General features: G+C 35.8%; 1 protein-coding gene across 1 annotated transcript in view; it reads right to left on the bottom strand.

Annotated features, from left to right (window-relative positions):
- Positions 1-2028: 2028 nt before the first annotated feature.
- FYTTD1 (forty-two-three domain containing 1) overlaps positions 2029-26153 on the bottom strand; it is a 33528-nt gene continuing 9403 nt past the window's right edge. Inside the window, exons 3-9 of the mRNA XM_082700443.1 lie at positions 19069-19217; positions 12955-13067; positions 11309-11405; positions 10809-10870; positions 9028-9102; positions 7663-7789; positions 2029-4853 (exon numbers count right to left, since the gene is read on the bottom strand). Of these exons, the coding sequence (XP_082556569.1) occupies positions 4755-4853; positions 7663-7789; positions 9028-9102; positions 10809-10870; positions 11309-11405; positions 12955-13067; positions 19069-19217 (722 nt within the window). The 3' untranslated portion in view covers positions 2029-4754. The remainder of the gene's footprint in view (positions 4854-7662; positions 7790-9027; positions 9103-10808; positions 10871-11308; positions 11406-12954; positions 13068-19068; positions 19218-26153) is intronic.

Here is a 26153-nt window from a genome sequence, read left to right as displayed (position 1 = left end):
TCCATACTCCAGAGCTGAGTATTTTAATAGGAGCTAAGGATGAATGGAAGCAGACACAGATGAGTTAGGTACTAATTCAGCAGAGGTTATATATTACTATGAAAATGGCAACTTGGTTAGAGAGAAAAAAAAATTTTTTAGAACAGGGTAGATAAACCTATAGGTATTTGAAATCCAAAAGAAAAGTCTGTGGATAGGAAGAGAAATGAAGATGCTCTATATATCACGAGAACAAGTCCTAGGTAAAGAAAGGCTGGAAGAAAAGTAATCAAGGTGTTAATTTTTAAGACATAAGGATTTCAGTTATCTACAAAGGTAGATTATGAGGGAATTCTCATCCTACTCCTTCAGTCTTCCCCAGAAATTAAGTGAGAAGATCCTCTTGTGAAAATAAGATACAGGAGGAATCACTGTGAGGATTTCACCAAAGTGTCTAGTGATGAATTAAGGTGATGAGAAACAGTTGCAAAAAGGCTAAAAGCAAAAGGGCTACAGGGGCCTCTAACTTATTCTACAGCTGCTCTGTGGTTTGGAAGCAGGAGCTGAAAAATACAGGCAGTGAGGGTTAATGAATGTTAGGAATTGATACAGAGAACTTCCTGATTATCTGAAAGTTAACTCATTGAATGAATACCAGGGGCAATAGTTTCACTCTAATCTCAAGAGTTTTCCAGTTTTGTATCTCACTACCTCATGCAGAAACAGACTTTTCCCCTTCCTACTCGCTAGATGTATGTTGTGGTCACTCCTTTAAGACTCCATTTTTATAAACTCAAAGCAGTGGGATTAAAATCTTGACCAATCTTACCCTCTTCAAATGTAAAGCACAGAAACTGGCTTGATGAATACATTTTATAAATCCCTTTCTGACTCTTTTAATAAGCAGTGCTAATAACTGATTTTTTAAAACTTTATATAAGAAAATTTAGATAGTATGATTTTCTTCTCATTAAAGGGAAGTGGAAATAGTAGAAATCAGACACATACACACTAGGGAAATAATTTCCTATTCATCTTTAAACATCAGTAAACCTCATCCAAAATATAACTCAGAACAAGGGATTTCCAGCTCCAGCATGGTATTACTTCCTGGTTTCACCAAGCTTTTTGGTAATAGATAGAAGTAACATAAAGCAGGGAAAAAGAGGTGTTAAGAAGTCAACCATTTATAAGAAAATCTTTAAATCCCTATTCAATGGCCTACAATATTATAAAATTCCTGTTATAAATGCTTGGGGTTTATTGTTCTCACTTTTAAAAGGGAATAGCTTCAAATTGATCTATGTAAGAACTGTCTTTAAAAGGAAGCTTAAATCTCCTCTTTTATATACAGTGACAACAGAACAATAATTCTGATGAAACTTCAAAAATCAGAAATGAAGAAATCATTTTCTGCCCTGATAACTGCCTGTATTCAGAATGTATGGTTTTCCTTTGTAGTCCAAAGTCAGCTATTTTTTTTTTTTTACCTCTTTAAAGTAGTAAATCTAGACACATTAAGAAACAGAACAAAGGAGCAAAGGGAAAAGAGAAAAAACAAGAAACAGACTCCTTTACTATAAAGAAATGGTTACCACAGGTGAGGGATGGGTGAAATAGGTGATGGGGATTAAGGAGGGCACTTGTCCTGATGAGTACTAGGTGATTAAAATATTTTTAAAAAATTAAATTAAATTAAAAGTTATCCTGAAACTGTGTATACTGTGTGAATTATAAAGCTGACAGTAAAACATATTTAATTGAACAAAAAATTATCATTGGGCAATGCAGCCTACAAATTTCTTCATACTTAAAAGTATTTTATGATGTGTTTGTAATTTAAATTGTGAAATTTATGCCTATTAGAAAAAAATATGTAATGTCTAATTAGGAACACTGGCCTTTTCTAAGACATTTACATAACTTTAATACCAAAATAATTAAGTCTCAAAAATCATGGTAGAGTAGATTTACTTGTCATGCTACAAATGCTAAAGCACGGCTATTACCATTTCTTAGGTATCTGACAACCAAACATCATTCCACTACTTTCTTTGGATGTTCAAGTCACAGAAGCAGTTTATTATGACATGAGAATTAAAAGACCTGAGCTCAAAAAGTGACTCTGCCACATGTAAGTCTTGAAAAGCTGAGTCTCACTTGGCTAAGATACAGACCGAGAAGTTGAAATGGACGATCTTGAAAGGTTCATCTAGCCTGAAATTCTGCATTCTAAGTAAATTTCATTCTTTATTTTAAACTCCTCCTGGCTTCCTGTTTGGAGCTTACAGATGAAATGGTCAAAAGGCAGTCAGAATAGGAGTCTAGACTGACTTAACAATTTAACTGGTAGTTTTTCAAGCCCCCAAAATTATAAATATAATCACTACAAAGTTCTTTGTAACACAGAACAATCTAAAAATCACAACTCGATCTTTATAGCTAAGAATAAATGTGAGACCTGTAAGATTTTATTTGTTAAAAATGAACAGCTTCAGAATAGATCTAAATTTGTAACTTTTCCAAAAAACACCATAAAGTACAGTGTAAAGCATCTCCTCATTAAATACAAACTTTCATTTTGTGATGCACTGCATCAATGTTTTGCATACACCTTGATGCAAAGGAAATTTTAAGTTGTCCTGTTTAAAAAAAAATTTAAGAACTGAAAAAGGATGACTACAACCACATCCCAAGAAAGGAAATTTTCCTCCAATAAACCATATTCTTTTGTTTATATACAATGTTAGCACTCAAGAATTTTAATTTAGTTATAACAAAGGCAAAATTTCATATTTAAAACAAAAATGAAATTAGAGATGCACAAAGAGCAAAAGTTTAATATACCAAAGACACTGTTGTTTGATGCAATTAATGTCAGTATTTGGGACAATTTGTAAGGTTTTCAAGAAAAATGGAATTAATAATAGCTCTGTACAGTATTTAAAATTAAAAAAAAAAGAAAGCATCTTTATACCATATTTTCATGAACTGTTCTAAAGACAGCAAATCTGTGCTCAGTTGTTTTTCCTTTGCTTTAAAATAAGCTATCAGTAATTCTAAACCAGTCTAAAATAAGATGGACTGTTAATGGATGAAATCTAAGCATCTGTACTTGCAAAAATGTTTTGCAATGAGTCCTTGGCCTAAGGAGACTAGAGTTTATTTTCAAATTGTGTGACTGGCTTCCAATAATCCCTTATCAGTAGACTTAACTGGCAAAATACCAGGTATTAAGGATCAGATTTAATTCTTTGGTATAAGCATGAAACTGTTAGGTGATACTTTTCCGTGGCTAGCATAAACCAAAGTAACCCAAGTAGCATGAGAGAAAACAGTGACATCTAATATGCAATGCAAGGCAGGCAAGAGTGATGACTTAATGTTTTGTTTTGTTCTATAGGGAAAATCAACACCAATACACTCCAGGGAAACTAACACCTATACTTAGAGGTTTTAACATTATAGCAAAACAAAAGGTTAAGCTTCAAAATGACTGGACTTGTAGCTGGACCGTGTTACTGCATTTTGGCATTATACTGTAACTTATAGTATACAACCATCTGAGGACTTTCAGCCTAGCTTGGCACAACAGATTAATTCCTCCCACTCCTCTAGTGTGTGGGAGAGAAAAAAAAAAACCCTCTCACCATAAATGCCTAAACTTTATACATACAAGAAAGGTATGAAACAAGGTTACAATGTAACTCTATTACCATTTCCGATATTTTTCTTTGTGACATATACAAGTGTTTTTTATTTTGAAACTGCATACTGTGTCATTAGCAAGCTTAAAAAGCTTATGAAATTTAACTTTTTTGAATAAGTCTAGGACTTTATGGCTATTGATTTTAACCATCAAAGTATCTAAGGGAATCAATCCATTTTGGTAATTTTAATTCTTCTAAATATTGTTCGAAGAATTCTTCATGGACACTAGATGCAAGGCTACATTAAATTCAAACAGTATATCTGTGTCCTGGGTTTTGAAGTTTTTCACCTCAGTTCTCTGTCCTCAACCTGCTACTTCCTCCTGTTTTCTTCATTTTCTAAACACAATTTTCAGGTTTTTACATTGGACCTTCTCTTCCAAGGTAATTTTGTAAACACACATTTATTTATAGCCTTTAAATATCAACATTTTAAACAAAGACTAATGCCTAGAGTCACATTTCTTGTTAGAAGTTCAGTATTAAAAATTAACAACTCTGGAGGATTAACCTAATGTCATCTGAAAAGAACCCAAATTCCAGATATTCCCCAAAATCTTAAAACTCAAAACTGGAATTCTAGTGATTTTTTTTTTAATATATCTAATGAAGAAAAGTCAACTGCACTTATTACATCAACACTATTAAAGGATAGGTGACAGCAACAAAGAGACCTACTCATATCTCTGAAGACCAAGATTTACCATGGCAAAGTGTAAAAAATGAACAAAAGTGATGAGATCCTAAATACCACTATCATAAAAATAATTAATTTCTATCATTCTGTGTTCTTTCTGCTTCATGAGGAACCAAAGAAGTCAAACAGAATTGTTCTGTCTGGACTATGAAATCTTAAGAACAGATACGTATATTCCCTGTTACTCTTTCAGGGAGTTATTTATACATGTTTAAAAAAAAAACAAAACACACTTCAAAAATAAAAATAAGAGTTATTTAGCCTTGTGAATATTTTGAAATAAAGTTTCTTGAATTTTTGTGATGAACTCTTCAAGCAATTCAACTTTTAAAACAGAGGCATCACTCAAAAGTCCCTTTGACATGGATCTATCCCACAGTTACAAAACGGCTTCCTCCTTTGTTGAATGTGAGAGTAGCTCTTTGTTCCTTCAGGATCCCAAATCGCTCATTCAAAGTCATCCCTGTCTAGAGAAAACAAAATAAAAAAATTAACAACTTGACTATTAGCCGTATTTGCTTAAGAACAATAATGTGATCATAATGGTAATTCAAAGCAACAACTAACATTTCCTAAATATTTATGCATACAAACTCATTTAACTCTAACAAAAACCACATATATGAAATAGGTGAATTTAGTGAGGTTCAGAGAAGTTAGTTAACTTGCCTACTTGCAGCTCCAGAATTTCAACCTAGTGATCTGACTCACAATCTCTACCTCCTAACCCCTATAAATGCCTACATTATACACTACATAAAACTCATTACCATAATGCCCAAAAGTCATAAATCCAAGAGTTTCTCTATATGAATTGTTTTTAGGCTCTACAAACATTGCCACAAATTCTAGTGATGTCTCTGATAAAAGACAAAATCTATTTGTGAATATTTGAAACCTATTTTTTTTTTAATTTTTTTGTTTGACACAGAGAGAGAAAGACCACAAGTAGGCAGAGAGGCAGGCAGAGAGAGAGTGGGGGAAGCAGGCTCCCTGCCGAACATAGAGCCTGATGTAGGGCTCGATCCCAGGACCCTGAGATCATGACCCGAGCTGAAAGCAGAGGCTTAACCCACTTAGCCATCCAGGTGCCCTGAAACCTATTTTTTTTTAAAAGATTTTGTCAGAGAAGAGAGAGGGAGAGAAAAAGTGCAAGTGTGCACACTAGCAGGGGAGCAGCAGGCAGAGGGAGAAGCAGGCTCCCTGCTGAGCAAGGAGCTTGGTGTGGGACTTGATCCAAGGACCCTGGGATCATGACCTTATCCAAAGGCAGAAGCTTAATTGACTGAGCCACCCAGGCATCCCTGAAATATACTTTCTTGAATCTCTATGAGTTTTTGAATTCCTCACAGAAATTCAAATCAACATCTGGTTTTTGATTAACAACCAAATTATATGTCACCGTTTCTTTTTTTAAAAATATGTATGTATATATACATATTTTTAAATTTTATTTATTTAAACGACAGAGAGAGAGTGCACAAGTAGGCAGAGTAGCAGGCAGAGGGAGAGGGAGAGGTGGGCTCCCTGCTCAGCAGGGAGCCCAACACAGGGCTCAGTCCCAGGACCCTGGGATCATGACCCAAGTCGAAGGCAGTCACTTCACCAACTGAGCCACCCAGGTGCCCCTATGTCATCATTTCTGAAAGAAAAGTAACCATGACAAAATAAAATAAAAAGTAAAACAAACTTGGTCAAACTTCTGTCCATACTCCCTATTTCAATTCCACACACATCAATGGATACAAAAATAAAAAAAGCATTTGACAAAATCCAACATCCATTCATGATAAAAATTCTCAGTCAATTATGAATAAAGGGAACTCCCTCAACCTGATAAAGAGAATCTACTAAAAACCCACTGCTAACATCATACACAATGGTGAAATACTTCATGCTTTCTCCTCATGCCTGGGACAAGGCAAGCATACCATGCTCTCACCACTTCTATTCGACACTGTACAGAAGGTTCTAGCCATCACAATAAAGAAGAAAAAGAAAAGGTTTAAAGATTGAGAAGGAATTTGAAGGATGACATGATTGTTTACAAAGAAAATCCTAAGGAATCCACAAAACTGAAGTAGTTAAGTGAATTTTAGCAAGAATCACAAGACACAAATATAAAATCTGTCAAAACCACAGTGAGACACACCACCTACATGCACTTGGAATAATCAAATGACAGGCAACAACAAGTGTAGATGAGGATGTGGAGAAATTTAGAACTCTCATACATGCTGGAAGGAATGTAAACAGTGCAGCCAAATTGGAAAACAAGTCTGGCAGTTCATAGATGATAGAATCTAGGAATTCTGCTGGTAGGTTTTTATCCAGGGGAAATGGAAACACCTACTCATACAAAAGACATGTACGGGGCACCTGGGTGGCTCAGTGGGTTAAAGCCTCTGCCTTCGGCTTGGGTCATGATCCCAAGGTCCTGGGATGGAGCCCCACACATTGGGCTCTCTGCTCAGCAGGGAGCCTGCTTCTCTCTCTCTCTCTGCCTGCCTCTCTGACTACTTGTGATCTCTGTCAAATAAAGAAATAAAATCTTAAAAAAAAAAAAGACATGTACATCAATGTGCAGATGACCATTATTCACAACAGCCACAGAATGGAAATAGCCCAAGTGTCTATCAACTGATGAATAAAAAATTAAATACAGTATATCCATATGATGGAACATTATTCAGTAATAAAAAGATCATACCCTATGGATGAAACATGAAAATACTATGCTAACTGGATGTGGTGCATAAACAATGAATGTTGCAACACTGAAAAAATTAAATTAAATTTAAAAAAAGAAAAGAAAAAAATACTATGCTAAGTAAAAGAAGTCAGTCACAAAAGACCACATATTTTATGATGCTATTCATATGAAATGTCTACAATAGGCTTATCTATGGAAACAAAAAGTAGGGATGCCTGGGTGGCTCAGTTGGTTAAACGTCTGCCTTTGGCTCAGGTCATGATCCCATGGTTCCAGGATCGAATCCCACATTGGGCTCCTTGCTCAGCAGGGAACCTGCTTCTTCCTCTGCCTCTCACCGCTACTTGGCTCGCTTGCTCTCTCTCACAAATAATTAAGAAATCAAAAATTTAAAAGTTAAATAAAATAATAATAATAATAAAAAAGAAAGTAGATCCATCAGTGGCTTCCCAGGGTTGAAGAGACTTAGGACACCCTATTTAATTCATTACACACTTTTTAAAATTAATTAAGATATTCTCAATCAATGGCCCACAGAAATACAAACTAACAAAAAAATTTACCTGTTTTCCAACACTATTTATGTCAAATTGTAAGGGGACACCTTTAGGGACTTTCTTTACATCAGATTGTTCCCGTTTTGTCAAGAATGAGGGTACAGCAGCACGAGTTAACCGTGGTTTCTGAGTTCTGTTAGGAAAAAAGTTAGTATGAAATCAGATAAGCTTAATAATCAAAAACAGAAAAATAAATTATCTGGTACATAAGACATCTTGATTTGTACACATGTTCCAATGGATAGGGCTATTCTGTGTTCTCAAAAAAGTACACCAGTCCTCCCTTTTCCATAGGGTATACATTCCTGAACTGCCCCTCACCCCCACTGGCAGATACCTGAAACTGCAGATAGTACTGAACTCCTACACATACTGTGTTTTTTCCTATACATACATACCTATGATAAAGCTTAATTTATAAATTAGGAATGGTGTGAGATTAACAATAACTAATAATAAAAAAGAACTGTAGCAATATACTGTAATAAAAGTTGTATGAAAATGGTCTCTCAAAATGTTCTCCTCATTCAAAATGTTATTGTACTCACCATGTGAGATGATAAAATGCCTAAATGATGAGATGAAGTGAGGTGATTAATGTAGGAATTGTGCTGTAGTTGTCAGGCTACTACTGACCTTCTGACAATACATCAAAAAGAGGACCATCTGTTTCCAGAGCATGGTTGACTGGGTAACTGAAACCATGAGAAGTGAAATCACAGACAAGGGGGTACTACTGTACCTGGTTCTTGACTAATCTAGAGACTAATATTTATAATCACTCATAGAATACCTCTTTAAGTAGAATTATAAACTTTTCAACAATCTGGAATGATTGGGGACTCAACCTCTGTTTTCTTCATTTACTAAAATGGCTGAAGAGATAAAATTCAAAACAAACCTATAAAGTTTATAATGCAATAAACATAATGGAATGGTTAACTAAATTAAGGTCATCCAGATAAAAGAACACACGAGGAAGTCTTTAAAAAGAAGGCAGATCTGTAGGTACTGAAAAGTAAAGACACAGGAGAAAATAGCAAATACATATATAGCATTCCCTCATTTATCATTATACATAAAAAAGAAATGTATATACTACTTAGTATATATGCACCACCTTTTTTTTTTTTTTAATAAAAACATGAAACTGTTAAAAGTGGCTACTTTGGGGCTACAGAACCAGGAATCAAGAAAATTTTAACTTCATAATATACTATTTCCACCCTGTACTACAAGTATTACTTTTATCTTTGCCGCAGTTTATCTTAACTTAAATATCATGAGCAGAAGTCCAACACTTTTCTATTACCTACTGAATAGGTAACAACTGAGAGGTTATAATTTCTGCACAATAAAAGGAGGACTTACACTGGACACTGCACTGCTCCAGGATTATCAATAGAGACAGTCAAAATTCCTCCATTTGTGGTGGAAGTCCGCCATCTAGTTTCAAAAAACCAAAAACTTCATTGAAGTGCAAGTTTATAAAACCTGTAGTGTATTTCATTAAAAACATGCATTTTAAAGTAGATATCACTTTTTCTTAGCTTTTAAAAAATACTAAGCCCCACAATAATATAATTAATCAGCATCTTGGGTATAGGAACCAGACACTTAAATTTGTTAAGTATTTTTCAGTGTAATAAATATATGTACATTAAATTAAATACAGAAAAGATTCTAATGAAAAGTAACAGTTCCCAGTTTTCTCTCCCAACTTACTGCTCCCCAGAGGCATACCTTTCCTGATCTCCAATGGCAGCAATTTTCACCTTTCCTATTTTTACTGTTTGCTAGTTCCTCCAGTTCACTGTTCAAGATGTGTATGTAATATTTTGGTATGATATAGTTTTAGGTTTCACACTATCCTCTCGTTTCCCCACCTACCTCTGAACATTTTGATATCTATATATCACTATTTTACCTCCATTATAACTTCATATATACTTAAATCTCTCTCTGTTTCTTAAATCTCTTTCTTTTAATCTCTCTCAACACCATCCCCTCCCAACTTTGTATGAAAGAACAGTAGTACCTCTACTCCTTCCTTCCACCTCTTCTCCCACTTTGCACCCATTTTTTTATCAGCTCTACTTTTATATTTATGTTACTCAAAATCAGACACTTTCACCATATTGTTAACCAAATAAAGTATTATGTGCTTTTTTCCCCCTACAGGTTTATTCTCAAAAGTTCAAAACAGGGGTGCCTGGGTGGCTCAGTGGATTAAGCCTCTGCCTTTGGGTCAGGTCATGATCCCTGGGTCCTGGGATCGAGCCCCGTATTGGACTGTCTGCTCAGCAGGGAGCCTGCTTCCTCCTCTCTCTGCCTGCCTCTCTGCCTACTTGTGATCTCTCTCTCTCTGTCAAATAAATAAATAAAATCTTAAAAAAAAAAATTCAAGACAAACAGCATTTATATTATTACAATTATATAGGCATTGTTCATTGCAGAAGCAAACAGCTTATTATTATTTCTTTCCTTATGGTTCCCAATGTCATGACTCCCATGCAAAAGAGTATTGTGAACACCAAGTTCAAACAGTTTCTTTTCTTACACTCTGCTCATTTATAGCTGGCATCACATCTGGACTAACACCATGTTTTATACATTTTGTTTTTCAAAAAGTAGCCATAGTTCCAAATAATTTAATCTCAAAACCTGATCTTATTGATGGAATTAGAGTATTACAACTCACACGTCAGAAGTGCAATTCTAACAGACAAAAAATGTATTTTTAAAAAATTTTTATGGGGTTGGGGATAAAAAAAGAATATGTGAGGAGGAAAAACATCCTATTATAAAATTAAAGGTTTACAAGTTTTCTAAAATCTCTATTGGATTTTCTTATATTTATTTCCTGAATAGGTTCACTTATATAAAGGCAGTTACAGATAATAAAGATCTATTTCATTAAAATGGAATAGGTCATTATTTTTTTTTTTTAATAGAGTGATGTATTTGTTGTTAAAACTCATAACATGGACATGTGAAAATATAAAAGGCTCTTAGGGGAAAAAAACAAAGAACAAAATGGATTCATCTATTTCAGGTCAAGGGTTAATACACTTTTGGTCTCATTTAATTTCTGGGTTGCTAGTATTCTGGGAATTTTGAAATGACATCTTGAAAAACAAATTGAAACTTACTGACGAGTTCTCTTTGCTACTACATCGTCTAGCAGTTGTTCTGTGTTCAACTGGGCCTGAACCTGAAGGGGAAAAAAAAAGCAGTAGATCCCATAGAAAGCAGAGGATTTGAATCCAAAAAGCGATCCTGCTCTGTAACTTTATAACCCAGTGTGGTGTGTGTATGAATGCAAGAGAGGCATGTGACTATTCTGGCAATACCTCTTTGTTGGGGTTCCTATATCAGAACAAGTGGTAAAACAAATTTATACCTAAGTAGCACCTTAAACTCCTAAGATGCTGCTACTGATGACAACAAGAGAGAGAAAAGAAAAAATAAACAACCAAAAGAACTAATCTAATGTCACCGTCTCCATATCCCAAACCCAACCCCTACACCTCAACCATGGGCTATGATTGAGGATTATTCAATCCTATGATTGAGGATTATTACTAAAGGAAGATGTTCAAGATCCCTTGAGTAAAAAGAAAGCAGCAGCAAGGGTTTTTTTTTTTAATACCTTTAGGCCTCTTCTGAAAAGAAAAGTTGCCTGACGAGTATCTTTCTGATGACTTAATTTATTTCCACTCCTGGTAAAATTGGCTGGAATGTTATTTCTGCAACAAAAACACACACATAGTGAATAGTCTCATTCATTTAACAACTCTCAAACATCCTGAGAAAAAACAAGCAAAAATAGTTAAATTCATAGGTTGGACATTTGAGGTATACTAAACATAAAGACTCTGAATTATTTTCTTATTTATATAAAGCTATTGAGATTCAATTTTTAAATATCTTTCTGTAGCATGCTACATAACAACCTAGTTAATTCTGAATATTCCAACATAGAATATCTCTTCTGAAGACATTAAAAATAACATTTTTAATGCTATTTCTTAAATTTGCTGAAAAACATATGTACAGATTTATTTACAGGATTAGTAAAAAGAAAATCACAGCTAGGTATATCATAGTCAACTGCTGAAACCCAAAAGTAAAGAGAAAATCTTGAAAAATAACAACTACAGTTTTCCATTCTCCCTCAGAAACTTCTATATATTAATATAAATCACACAGAAACTTAGTCTTCCACTGCTTGCTCTTTCACACACGGCAATGTACTCTCAATTATGTTTGACTTGACTTTCACCAATTCCCTTCTAATCTCTATGTGAGGTCAGTAAAATATGAGAGAACAAATTTTTCGTATTTATCTAGTATGTATTTTTTATAAACACTTAACAGACTGCCTAGTCTTATCTCCAGTTTTAGAGAGACTCAAATTTTCCTAGCTAGCACAATTAACATGGGTCATTAATGCCTCATGTAACAGACAAGTTCTTATTTAAGAAGTTACCATTTTCCAAAAGCTACTACACCAGATGATTCTCAAAAGAAAAAGAGACGGTAGTTAAGTGAAACTGAAACTCCAGCCATTCCACTTTACTTAGTTTTTGTTTTTGAATTATCTTCCACAAGAGATGAATAAGTGGTATTTGAAACTAAAATAATATAGACACTTCAGTTTATCAACTTCCTTTCTGCCCATTTTATACTTACAGAAAACAGAATGTCATAACAATAGGTCACATTTTTAAGTTTCTGTTATGCTTTCCATTTAACATAATAATCTCAGCTATGGAGGGCCTGGTTGGCTCAATAGAGCATGTTAACTCTTTATCTTGCTTGGGGTTGTGATTGAGAGCGCCACATTACACATCAAGATTACTTTTTTAAAAATTCAGCTTAAGAAGCATTCATGAGGAATTCTTTGTAGTTTGCTTTTTCAACAAGTACACTGTTCTCTTAAGAGTGCTTGAGACCAAACAGCAATTTTAACTTTTAGAATTCCCAATTTTGAATAATTCCTGCAGAGTTGTTTTTACCTAACAATCAATTTTATAATTTTATTCTATATGCAAACAGAGATATTAAAGCAGACAGATGCTTAAGTTTATAATTTGTTAAATTCATCAATAATAGTGGGTCTAAGAAATAAGAAAGCCATTACTGAATGCTTTCACGTTGGATGTTCAAAGAGACATCCCAAATATGTGTCTTGAAAATGACCACTACAAATATATTCATTTGATCATTTAGGTGCATAAAGTGTTATCTTTATTTATTCAGGATAGCACAGTATTACCATATTTGAATACTTACTTTCTATTTAACTGGTTAGGTCTCTTGAGAACTGCAACTGCTTTTCTCTGTACTTCATTTTGTCTCAGAAGGCTGGCCTTCCTTTTTAATGCTGGAAAATATCGTTCTATATTCTTTCAGAAGGCAAAAAACTATGTTAAGAGATTGCTTTTTGCTATACACCCTACTACAATAAACATTTCTGAAGCAGAATAAACAGAGACTGCTGAGATGTGCACGTTATTAGAGAAGCTAAAATGACTTGAAAATCTCCAGTCTAAGGGACTAAAAAGATAGCAACCACATCCATACTTAAAATACTTTCAGCAAAAGAAGAATCCTTTTTTCTATTTTGGATATGTTCACTTAGGTATTCTGGGGGATGCACAGGGAAACATAGCCCTAGAGCTCAAGAGAAGAATCAGGAAGCCAGAAACATAAATTAAGGAATCACTTATATAAACATGATTTTTGATTACCAAGTGATGGATAAGAGGGCCAAGTTCCAAAACAAATGTGTGAAAAAAAGGAGGTTACGACAGCAAAGAAGTCTGAGTAGAGAGTTACAAGGAAAAAAAGGAATCAAGAAAATAAGCACGTGAAATGTACACTTTTTCTCCCTTACATATATAAATTCAATCCAGCATTAAAGCCTAATTCAGACTGTCATATTTTCCATGACTTTTCAAAAAGTTCTTGGCAATACAATCTGTTCTCTTTTTTTCCTAAAGATTTTATTTATTTATTTGACAGAGAAATACAGCCAGAGAGGAACACAAGCAGAGGGAGTGGGAGAAGCAGGCTTCCTGCCAAGCAGGGAGCCCAACGTGGGACTCGATCCCAGGACCTTGGAACCATAACCTGAGCTGAAGGCAGATGCAGGCAACCTATTAAACAGTATCTTAAACTTAATCTAGATTACTTTATTGTATTTCAAAAACATCAACTGACTAAAAAAACATAAAAATTGTAAGTCTTCATTTTCATGAACATTTGGAAAAGAAGTAAATGTAAAGTCAAGGATAAAGAATATCAAGAGTATAGAGGAAATGTTAGGAAATTAGACTAATAACCCATTTCAAACTTTGTATTCTGTCTTTAATAATAACACCAAGTATCATTTTATGGGTAAATGTAAGTTCCCTCTATGCTGCTGTCACATGTTTTCTTCCTTCAAAGTACCTCCCATATTAAACCAGTTATTTGTATGATAATTTTTTTTTATTTATTTTATTTTTTTTTAATTTTTTATTTATTTATTTATTTTTTTTAAAGATTTTATTTATTTACTTGACAGACAGAGATCACAAGTAGGGAGAGAGGCAGGCAGAGAGAGGGGAATACAGGCTCCCTGCTGAGCGGAGAGCCCGATGCGGGGCTCGATCCCAGGACCCCGGGATCATGACCCGAGCCGAAGGCAGAGGCCCCAACCCTCTGAGCCACCCAGGTGCCCCTGTATGATAATTTATTTGATGTTTATCTCAGCTCTCCATGAGGGATTTTCTACTGAGCTACTGCAGAATTCCTTACATCTAGCACATAGTCAGTACCCAATCACATTAATTAAATGATAAAAACACAGACTAAGATAATAACAATCCATTAATACATGCCGAACATATTCCATGGATCTAACGTTTGTATATATGCATAAATGTGTTTTTTTAAAAATGTAGGGGGGTGGCACCTAGGTGGCTCAGTCGGTTGAGCGTGTGCCTTCGGCTCAGATCATGATCCCCATGTCCCAGCTCAGTGGGGAGTCCACTTCTCTCTCTCTCTACCTGCTTGTGCTCTCTTTCTCCCAAATGGATAAATATAAATACATAAATAAATAAATAAAAGTGAAAAGGTAAGTTTTTCTTTCACAATAATTTTGATATAAAAAATTATACCTTGAGTGGAAAAACTTTAAGGTATTTAAATTTTATGTCAATTTTACTAAGGCATTATTTAACATACAGTAAAATTTTAGGTGTACAATTTGATGAATTTGAGTTATTACATATAATCATGTAATGACATCAAAATCAAGATATAGGGGCGCCTGGGTGGCTCAGTGGGTTAAGCCACTGCCTTCGGCTCAGGTCATGATCTCAGAGTCCTGGGATCGAGCCCTACATCGGACTCTCTGCTCAGCGGGGAGCCTGCTTCTCCCTCTCTCTCTGTCTGCCTCTCTGCCTGCTTGTGATCTGTCAAATAAATAAAATCTTTAAAAAAAAAAAAATCAAGATATAGAATACTGCACTCATCCTAAAACATTTCCTTGTGCCCCTCTGCAGTCAATTCCCTTCCATGACCTTACTCCCCACAAGGCAATGACTGATCTGTCACTACAGTTTAGCCTTTTCTACAATTTCAAATAAATGGAATCATACAGAACATAGTACTATGTTTTCCTTTTGCTTAGCATGATGTTTTGAGGTGTGTCTGTGCTGTCATATACATTGATGTATTCCTTTTTTATTGCTAAATAGAATTCCATAGTATGGAGACATTTATTTTCACTATTAAAACCAGACAAGTGATTAAAACCACCCATTAAGGGGTGCCTGGGTGGCTCAGTGGGTTAAGCCACTGCCTTTGGCTCGGGTCAGGATCTCAGGGTCCTGGGATCGAGCCCCGCATCAGGCTCTCTGCTCAGCGGAGAACCTGCTTCCCCCTCTCTCTCTGCCTACTTGTGTACTTGTGATCTGTCAAATAAATATTTAAAAAAAAAAAAATCCCATTACTGGGAAATAGCTTCTATATATACACAACAGCAACACAACTTTTTTTTTTTTAAGATTTTATGTATTTATGTATTTATTTGACATACACACACACACACACACACACAGATCACAAGTAGGTAGAGAGGCAGGCAGAAAGAGAGGGGGGAAACAGGCTCCCTGCTGAGCAGAGAGCCTGACGCAGGACTCAATCCCAGGACCCTGAGATCATGACCCAAGCTGAAGGCAGCAGCTTAACCCAATGAGCCACCCAGGCACCCCAGCAACAAAACTTTTTAAGTTGACATTAGACTAAATGGTTTACTATTACCAAAGTCAAGTTAAAAGTAATACAAAACAGGGGCACCTGGGTTGCTCAGTTGGTTAAGTGTCTGCCTTCAGCTCAGGTCATGATCCCCAGGTCCTGGGATCAAGTCCCGCATCAGGCTCCTTGTTCAGTGGGGAGTCTACTTCTCCCTCTCCCTCTCTCTCTGCCTCTCCCCCATGCTTACGTGTTTTCTCTCTCTCTCTCAAATAAATAAATAAAATATTTTTAAAATTAAAAAAATTTAAAAACCATTTTTTTAAAGTTCTATGGGGAAAAAAAATAAAATTCTATGGAACATAACATACTCTTCAAGCTTTGGGAAATTCTGAATCAAACAGAAAAAAGTTACAGAATTGATACTGACGAAATTATATAGATCACTGGAAAAACCTCTAAAGAACATAAACACAACTTTAACCTGATGGGTTATTTTTAATTGACTCTAAACAACAAAGAGAAAAAAAAATTCATTACTGGAGACAACCATTCCCCTGTTGGCACAGCTACTTGCTCTCAGTAAATACTAGTTACATAAATGGTAGGCTATCTTCCCAGTCATTCCCTTCACAGATAGAAAATGTATTTTTGGGGCACCTGGGTGGTTCAGTAGGTTAAAGCCTCTGCCTTCGGCTTGGGTCATGATCCCAGGGTCCTGGGATCGAGTCCCAATCGGGCTCTCTGCTCAGCGGGGAGCCTGCTTCCCCCTATCTCTCTGCCTCTCTCTCTGCCTACTTGTGATCTCTCTCTCTGTCAAATAAATAAATAAATAATCTTTTTAAAAATGTATTTTTATCAAAATAACTATGGAAAATGAGAGATAAAGTAACAACATCTAATTATCGTCAGAACTTTTTTAAGGTGTAAAATTCCTAAGTACATATAACAATTCAAGGCCAATTAAGCTATTATGGTAACTTATTTAAAGAATAAAAAAAGATACTGAGTTATTTATATGGAAAAAGGTTTCTAATTTGCTAGAAAATAATCTGCTTCACAAGTACTGTATTTTATCCTAATCAGACTATTAATCTTATTCAGGCTGAGGAAAGGGTTTTAAGAAACAGCACTTTTCAAACTTTACCTTTGCCAAAATCATTCAACTATGAATAAATAGATCTTACTATTCAGTACATTCTTACATTCTATAATTAACATTTTCAATTTTCACTATTTTCTAACAACTCAAAAGACCACATGTAGTAATTTAATATTTTTACTGGGTAAAAGTAATTAGATAGCAGTTAAACCCAACCTCCCTTCCAGTATCCATATCTCATTAACGTTTTCCTATTTTTAACAATTAGTAAACTGTGTGATAAAAGTTTTAGAGGCGGGACGCCTGGGTGGCTCAGTTGGTTGAGCAGCTGCCTTCGGCTCAGGTCATGATCCCAGCGTCCTGGGATCGAGTCCCACATCGGGCTCCTTGCTCAGCAGGGAGCCTGCTTCTCCCTCTGCCTCTGCCTGCCATTCTGTGTGCCTGTGCTCACTCTCTCTCCCCTCTCTCTCTCTGATAAATAAATAAAATCTTTAAAAAAAAAAAAAAAAAAAAAAGATTATGCCTGACTTCATATTCTTTGGGCTCCTGGGTGGCTCAGTGGGTTGAGCCGCTGCCTTCGGCTCAGGTCATGATCTCAGGGTTCTGGGATCGAGTCCCGCATCGGGCTCTCTGCTCAGCAGGGAGCCTGCTTCCTCCTCTCTATCTCTGCCTGCCTCTCTGCCTACTTGTAATCTCTGTCAAATAAATAAATAAAATCTTAAAAAAAAAAAAAAAAAGTTTTAGAGGCAAAAACGATTGCTGGTGGTGGCAGAACTGAAAAGTTATGGAATCTAAGACAGTTGTGGTTCTTAACCAGAATATGCACATTAAAAATAATATAAAGAATGAGGTCCTGAATTTTTTTTAGAAGTATGTATTACACCTGCATGATCAGAGAAACCAAAAAAATTAAAAAACAGAAGAGCAGAATATGGACATCCTTGGTGGCTTGGACTTACTAAACTTAAGAATTGAAGAAAAAATACTTGTGAAACTATCTGAAGGAATGCTTCAGCCAATTCAAAAATTACTCATTGAGAAGTAAATAAACCTTCACTTAAAATTTGAAAAGTAAGGGCACCTGGGTGACTCAGTGGGTTAAAGCCTCTGCCTTCAGTTCAGGTCATGATCCCAGGGCCTGGGATCGAGCCCCGCATCGGGCTCTCTGCTCAGTGGGGAGCCTGCTCTTCTCTCTCTCTCTCTCTCTCTCTGCCTGCCTCTCTGCCTACTTGTGTTCTCTGTCAAATAAATAAATAAAATCTTAAAAAAAAATTTGAAAATTAGTTAACTTACAATGGGTAAACCATTGTAATCTAATTAAAAATTGATATCTATCCCAAAGAAATAAAAACCTATGACCATACAGACTTACTTACATTCACAGCCACATTATTCACAATACCCCAAACTGAAAATAACCAAAATGTCCAGCAACTAGTGAATGAATAAACAAAATATGATATCCATAAAACAGAGTATTATACAGTAATACAAAAAGGAAAACATCATAACTAAATGCCAGATCACATATTGTCATATGATTCCCTTTATATGAAATGTGCAGAAAAGACAAATTTATAGAAAACCTACAGAACGTACATTAATGGTTGCCTGAGGCAAATGATGAGGTATGACTACAAATGGACATGAGATTTCTTTTTAGAGTGACAGAACTGTTGTAAGGTTAGATAGTTGTGATAATTGTAGAACTCTGTAAATTTTCTAAAATTCACTGAATTATACACTTAAAAAGATGCATTTTATAGTATAAAATTATACCTCAATAACCTGTTAAAAACTGTACATACACAAACACACACAGGCAAAGGAAATCAGAAACCTATAAAAAATTTCACATTGATTTTATATAAGAACATGGAAATTTAGGTATTCTTCATGAATGATAATGATTTATTTTTTACATAAGATCCAAAGCACTTCATTAAAAAAATCAAAATATTCAAATGAAATACTCTCTCAAGGAAACATTGTACTCATTCACAGAAATATTAACACAACTAAAGGGAAGGGGTACCTGATGCAGGATTAAGCCATCATCCTACCTTATCACTTAGAGGTGGTCGATTCATAGGACTAATTCCTTTTCGAATTCCAGTTGCTTTCCTAGCTGCAAGGCCAGTGATAACTCCATAAGGACGTCTCTTTCCAGGCATTACTCTTCCTCTACGGCTCAGACTATTCTTGCCAAAACCTGTAGGTTTGGAAAAAAAAAAAATCAATCTAAGAATGCAATTGAAGGGCACACAGGTCATAGGGTATTCTATTTCTTAAGCAGAGTGGAAGGTACGAGGGTTTTATTTTTCATTTATTATTTATATTTCTTATATCACTATTATATGATATTATTGCATTATTTACAAGTACTTCTTTTGAAATTACATATTTCATTTTTTTTTTAAAGATTTTATTTATTTATTTGACAGAGAGAAATCACAAGTAGACGGAGAGGCAGGCAGAGAGAGAGAGAGAGGGAAGCAGGCTCCCTGCTGAGCAGAGAGCCCGATGTGGGACTCGATCCCAGGACCCTGAGATCATGACCCAAGCCGAAGGCAGCAGCTTAACCCACTGAGCCACTCAGGTGCCCCACATATTTCATTTTTAAAGAGGTAATAAACTGCACCAGCAAGGGTTCTGTTGGTGTAATGGACGGCAAAGGACTATAAGATTCTCCTGTCTCCCTGGTAGCTACCCTCTCTCTTGTGTTACTTTCTCAATGAACAACTTTCCCTGTGCAATGTGGTGTCCACACTTACCAAATACTTGAAATATGACTAGTTTGAATTAAGATGTAATAAAAAGGTACAGTATTTCACTAATAACTTTGTATTTATTATATGCTACAAAGATATTTTGGATACACAGCATTAAATAAAATATATTATTCATATGTGGCTCACATTTTACTTCTATTGAAGGACACTGAACTTGAGTGGGTCACTATCTCATATCCCATTTACTATGTTGCAATCTGGCTTATTTTCATTTCTACTGTATTTAAACTACTTTTGTTAAAGACCCTATTGAGTTCCAATGAATATATCTTAATCTCTGTGCCATGCGACACAACTTGACTTTTGTCTTTCCACTGTATATGTTATTTATTTTAATATATTATTTAAAGATTTTATTTATTTATTTGAGAGAGAGAGAGAGACAGCCAGAGAGAGAACAGGGGAGAGAGGGAGAAACAGACTCCCCACTGAGCAGGGAGCCTGAAGAGGGGTTCTATCCTAGGGTCCTGGAACATGACCTGAGCCAAAAAGGCAGCTGCTTAACTGACTGAGCCACCCAGGTGCCCCTAAGTATTTTCTAATTACGAAAAAACGAACATGTTCATTGCAGAAATCTTAATATAAAGTACAAATGAAAATAAAAGGCACCCATTATCCCACCATCTTGGGACAACCACTAACATTCCAGCTCTTGCTAGTCTTTTCTTTTACTCCTACACATTTAAAAAATTAATGTTTTCAGTTTCAACTATTTTTTAAGCAACTCAAAAGACTATCACGGAGCTAATTCACAATTTTGTAGTACCGTCTAGAAGGTACTACATCGATCTTCCCGGCAACAATACTTCATAGTCTATGTATTATTTTGTAGTGTGCATTAACACTGCATTGTAATATTATCCCATGTTTTTAATATTCTTTCATTGTATTATTTTTTTAAGCAGGCTCCAAGCCCAATGAGGAGCTTGAACTCACGACCCTGAGATCAAGAGTCACATGCTCTACAAACTAAGCCAGCCAACAGGCTCCCCTCATTGTATTATTTTTTAATGTGCCTTACTTGATCTAAAAACCTCACAATGACCACTTCAATTACTTCTAATATTAAATTATTATAAATAACATTTTTGGGGGGAGGTGAAGATGCAACAGACTTTTATTTAACTCATTAATAAAAGCATAGCAGGGAAACGAATCCAGTTCCAAAGGATTTTATATTCAGTGGCAGAATTTAAATAAGATAGCTATAAGAAGACACAAAACCGGTAAATGTCTTATGGGGGTGGAGGGAGCATGATTTTCAGGATTATTTTTTCTACTGGACAATTTCAAAAACCCTACTTTATCAATTATATATAAATTTACCTCTGACTTTACAGAGTTGCAAAGTATCAATAATATGCACTAAGAACATTGTTACAATGACATGTTTATTTTTAAAATTTTTTTAATTTTTAAAATTTTTAAAAAAGATTTTATATATTTATTTAACAGAGATCACAAGTAGGCAGAGAGGCAGGCAGAGAGAGAGGAAGGGAAGCAGGCTCCCTGCTGAGCGGAGAGCCCGATGTGGGGCTCGATCCCAGGACCCTGGGATCATGACCTGAGCCGAAGGCAGAGGCTTTAACTCACTGAGCCACCCAGGTGCCCCGAGAAGGACATACATTTAATCAATACTATATAGCAAGTCAAATTTACATTTCTTTAGATTTCCAGAGGTAATATTTTCATATACATCCGATCATTTCTTCAAGATATAAATTTCTAGAAGTTGAAATGCTATATCAAATAGTAAAACAAATTAAGGAATTTGGTTCATGTAGTAAAAAATCTTCTTTAGAATGACTATATTTATTCATATTACCAGGAACATAAGGGTGCCAACTTTTTCCACATCATTGACAATGCTGAATGTTCTTTTTAATCTTTCTCACTTAGTATTTTGAAAAAAAAAAAAAAAAAAAAAATCTTGTCTTCTTTGGTAGTTCACTATTGAGAATGAACATTTTCCATGTGTTTTTGGCTACTGCTATTTACCATCCATGAACTGTCATGTCATAAGCAGGTTTCCTGGGGTCAAGTTTTAATATCCTTTGATAGTTTTTTTTTAAAGATTTTATTTATTTATTTGAGGGAGAGACAGAACAACCAGTGGGAGCAGACAGAGGGAGAGGGAGAAGCAGGTTCCCCACTGAGCAAGGAATCCAATGCATGACTCAGTCCCAAGGACCTGGGATCATGACCTGAGCGAAGGCAGACACCCAAGCAACTGAGCCACCCAGATGCCCCAATATCTTTTGATACTTGGAAAGAATTTTATTAAATTTATAATTAACATCTTTATAATATTCATGAACAAAGTAGGTCTTGCCACTTTATTCAAGTCTTCTCATCACTAAACTCAGTAAAGCTTTAAACTTTTCCTCACGTAAGTCTTATGTCTTTCTTGAGTTTATTACTATGTATTTTATGTATTTTGTTGTCAATCACAAAAAGATCCCTTTTCTAACAATAATTTTCATATTGTCATTCCTGGGATACCAAGAGATATTAAGTTTTTAATTAATATCTTTTAATCAGCCATCCCACTGAACTTATTATTTTATAATTTTTAAGATTTTATTTATTTGACAGAGAGAGAGACAGCAAGAGACGGAACACAAGCAGGGGAGTGGGAGAGGGAGAAGGAGGCTTCCCACAGAGCAGGAAGCCGGATGCAGGGCTTGATCCCAGGACCCTAGGATCATGACCTGAGCTAAAGGCAGGTACTCAATGACTGAGCCACCCAGGAGCCCCGCACTGAACTTATTTTTAGTTCTATGGTCTTTCAAATTATTTTCTTGGGGGAAAAGTGAATATTTTCTTGGGATTACTGAGCAACAACTGTTATCACCTACAAATGATAGTCTTTTTTCTAATTGCACCCCAAATTCTTCTATTTCTTAATGCAATGGCCAGAAGTTCTAGAGAACCATACTAAGTAACAATTGTGGTATTGGGCACTTTTATTTTTATTTTTTTCTTAAGATTTTATCTATTTATTTGACAGAGAGAGAACACAAGCAGAGAAAGCTGCAGGCAGAAGGAAACAGAGAAGCAGACTCCCCACTCAGCAAGCAGGCCAATGAAGGACTCAATCCCAGGACCCCACGATTAAGACCTGAACTAAAGGCTTAACCAACTGAGCAACCCAGATGCCCTGTGCACTTCTATTTTGGAATTCTAATTTTGGGAGGGAATGTCTTTAGAATGGTATCCTGTATAGTACGACACACCTGCAATATGTAACAGGTCTTCTAAGGGAGAAGTTTCACAGCCAAATGGAAAAACAACAACAACAACAACAACAACAACTGGCTTTCTTTACTATAGGATTTCTTAGGACTAATGTGTGTGTTCCATCTCTAAGTTGGGGATAACAGGATATATATTCCCAAACTTACCTAACTCCAGAATGCTTTTGTGTAGTGTGCGTATTTTGAGAACGGAGTTCAACAAGACAGGAAAACTTGTTTTAATGGCTGAACCATTTACCAATTTACTGCCCTTCAGCTCCCAATTCACTCTTTACTGCCCTGCTTCTATTATAGGAACATTTCTCTTATCTGCGGGCACAATGTTAAGTTTTCTAAATAGAGGGCACTGGAGAGACTCTAGAGAAAGGATTTTTTTCTTTCAGTTTCCAGTGCACCCCTCAAAGACTTATTCTGGGGCACAGAACACCTAGTGGCAGTTATTATTCCTCCCCTGTAAGTGAGATTGGTGAGGCACAAGAAGCACTAAAGGCACAAAATCTAAGTGTGAATTACACCTTAAATGCTGGGCCCTAGGCATCTGTCTGGATCTAGTCCTAGCCATCACTAGTTCTGGCCCTACTCATCCTTCATTGAATTTAAGTTGCATCACCTCCACAGGTGGCTTCCTAGTGAGTTCCACCAGAACAGCAACTCGGTGTGACAGAGTTCTTCCAGATTTGTTCCCTTGTTGGGTACTCTGCCTCAGTCCTAAAGTACGGATTACTTTTATAACCAGAGGAAAAGCAATAAAGACACAACTATTTAAACTGTAAAATCAAATTACTGGGTTTTTTAAAAGTTTTATTTATTTAAGTAATCTCTACACCCAATGTGGGGCTCGAACTCATGACCCTGAGATCAAGCGTCACAGACTCTTCTGACTGAGCCAGCCAGGTGCCCTTTGAAACCAAATTATTGATATTCTATGTGTGATTTCCTTCTAGAACTGAAACCAAATAAAGATTAAGCATGTTGAGGGAACCTGTATACTTAAATTAAATCTACAACTACTGTTATTTTTATTTGTATTAAATATGAAACAGATACCATTAACTCTGTTAACACACTGTGGTTTTTTTTTTTTAAGATTTTATTTATTCATTTGACAGACAGAGATCACAAGCAGGCAGAGAGGCAGGCAGGGAGAGAGAGAGGGGGAAGTAGGCTTTCCGCCAAGCAGGGAGCCCAACAAGGGGCTCGATCCCAGGACTCTGGGATCACGACCTGAGCCCAAGGCAGAGGCTTTAACCCACTGAGTCACCCAGATGCCCCTATGCTGAGTACTTTAAACAAGAACTTGATGGGCTGATGACAACATTTTAGGAGATGCAAAGTGAGGTGAAGCACAGTAACTACCCACATGTCACAGTTACAAAATGGCACAGCCATCAATCTGGGTGCAAGTTAGTGTGGCTCCAAAACCTGAACACTATCAAAACTGTAATATAAAAACTAAAGAATAAAAGGTAAAAAATATAAGCTAGGATACATTTCCAAAGAGAAAAAACAATTATTACAGAAAACGTGGGCTCTCAGCTAGGCATTATAAAACAGCAAAATTTAATTAGGAACATAAACATAAACTTACAAGTACAAAGACATGGTTAACCACAACATAATGAGATACAGTGTAGGGAAAAGAATAAGAAATAAATGAATGTTGTGTCCTCAAATCAGAGGGCTTCATGTGGGGATAAAGAATGTATGTGACAAGGAATGAGGGGTCAAAGAATTCATGATCAAGTTACATCAGTCTTGAAGCAATATCTTTGAATCAAAGAGGGAGAAAGAAAATAAAAAATAAAAAAAAAAGAATTAATAATCTTCCTTATTTTTTTCAAATATGTACTATAATAATTACTTCTGGTTTTAAATGATATTTTTAAATAATAAACTTCTGTTTTAAGCTCTCAAAAAAAGAAAAAAAAAAGAGGGAGAAAGAAGGCAATGAGACCATTTCAGATGCTACTATAGTACTCAAATGTGACATGATAAAAAATGCAGAGTGGAACAAAGAAATCTGAAACTATTTCAAAAGAATGAATGAATTAGCAAAGAGAAAGATGAAAGTGAGAAGGAATCCATTATTATACCAAAGCTTTCAGTTTAGATGAGAAAGACTCATGAGAAAAGTCTCACTAACAAGAATGAAACTGATTAAAAGGAGAAAGTAAGAGATAGAATTCTATTCCTGACTGCCTTCTATTTCTGACTGCTGTAGTCACTGTTACCATACTCATTATCCTTTCCACTTTTATTTCTATGAGTGGCTTCTCTACCTTCTAGCAAGTTTAGATCATCCATTTCCCCTTCCTCCCTTTATACCTTTAAACAAACTTCACCAGCTGTACCTCAATTTTAGCAATGGTTCTATTTTTCACCCTTTCAGTGTCACATTTCATAAAGACAGACCTATACATACTGTCCAATTCTCTCCCCTCTCCCCACTTACCTCCTGTGTCTTATATTCTAAAAAGCATTATAGGATACTAAACACATCATCTAATATAGTAAGTCCTTTCTTAGTTTTGTTTTTTTAAGTAAGCTCTATGCCCAACATGGGGCTTGCACTCACAACCCCAAGATAAAGAGTAGCATGCTCTATGAACTCAGCCAGCCAGAAGCCCCACCTGTTCTTAGTTTTCATCCATTCCAGCCCCTCTACAAAGTTCTCTCCTGTCTTTTCAGAGCATCTTCATTCTTATTACTTCAACTACTACCACTATGAAGACCCTTTCTTTCACATTTTCAGCTATACTAGGGCAGCAGTTTAACCCTAGCCATGTATCAGAACCATGTATGGAGCTTTAAAAAAAATCCCTAGGGACGCCTGGGTGATTCAATTGGTTGGACGACTGCCTTTGGCTCAGGTCATGATCCTGGAGTCCTGGAATCTAGTCCCCCATTGGGCTCCAAGCTCCATGGGGAGTCTGCTTCTCCCTCTGACCTTCTCCTCGCTCATGCTCTCTCTCACTGTCTCTCTCTCAAATAAACAAATAAAATCTCTTATAAATAAATAAATAAATAAATAAATAAAATCCCTAGGCCCAACTTCTGCAGATTCTGCTTCAGTAAAAACAGAGTGTAGCCAGAACATCA

The sequence above is a fragment of the Mustela nivalis genome (genome assembly GCF_964662115.1).
Source record: "Mustela nivalis genome assembly, chromosome: 1".
NCBI classification, from domain to species: Eukaryota; Metazoa; Chordata; class Mammalia; order Carnivora; family Mustelidae; genus Mustela; species Mustela nivalis.
Note: the sequence above shows the minus strand (reverse complement) of the source record. Positions and strands in the feature narration are given on the sequence as shown.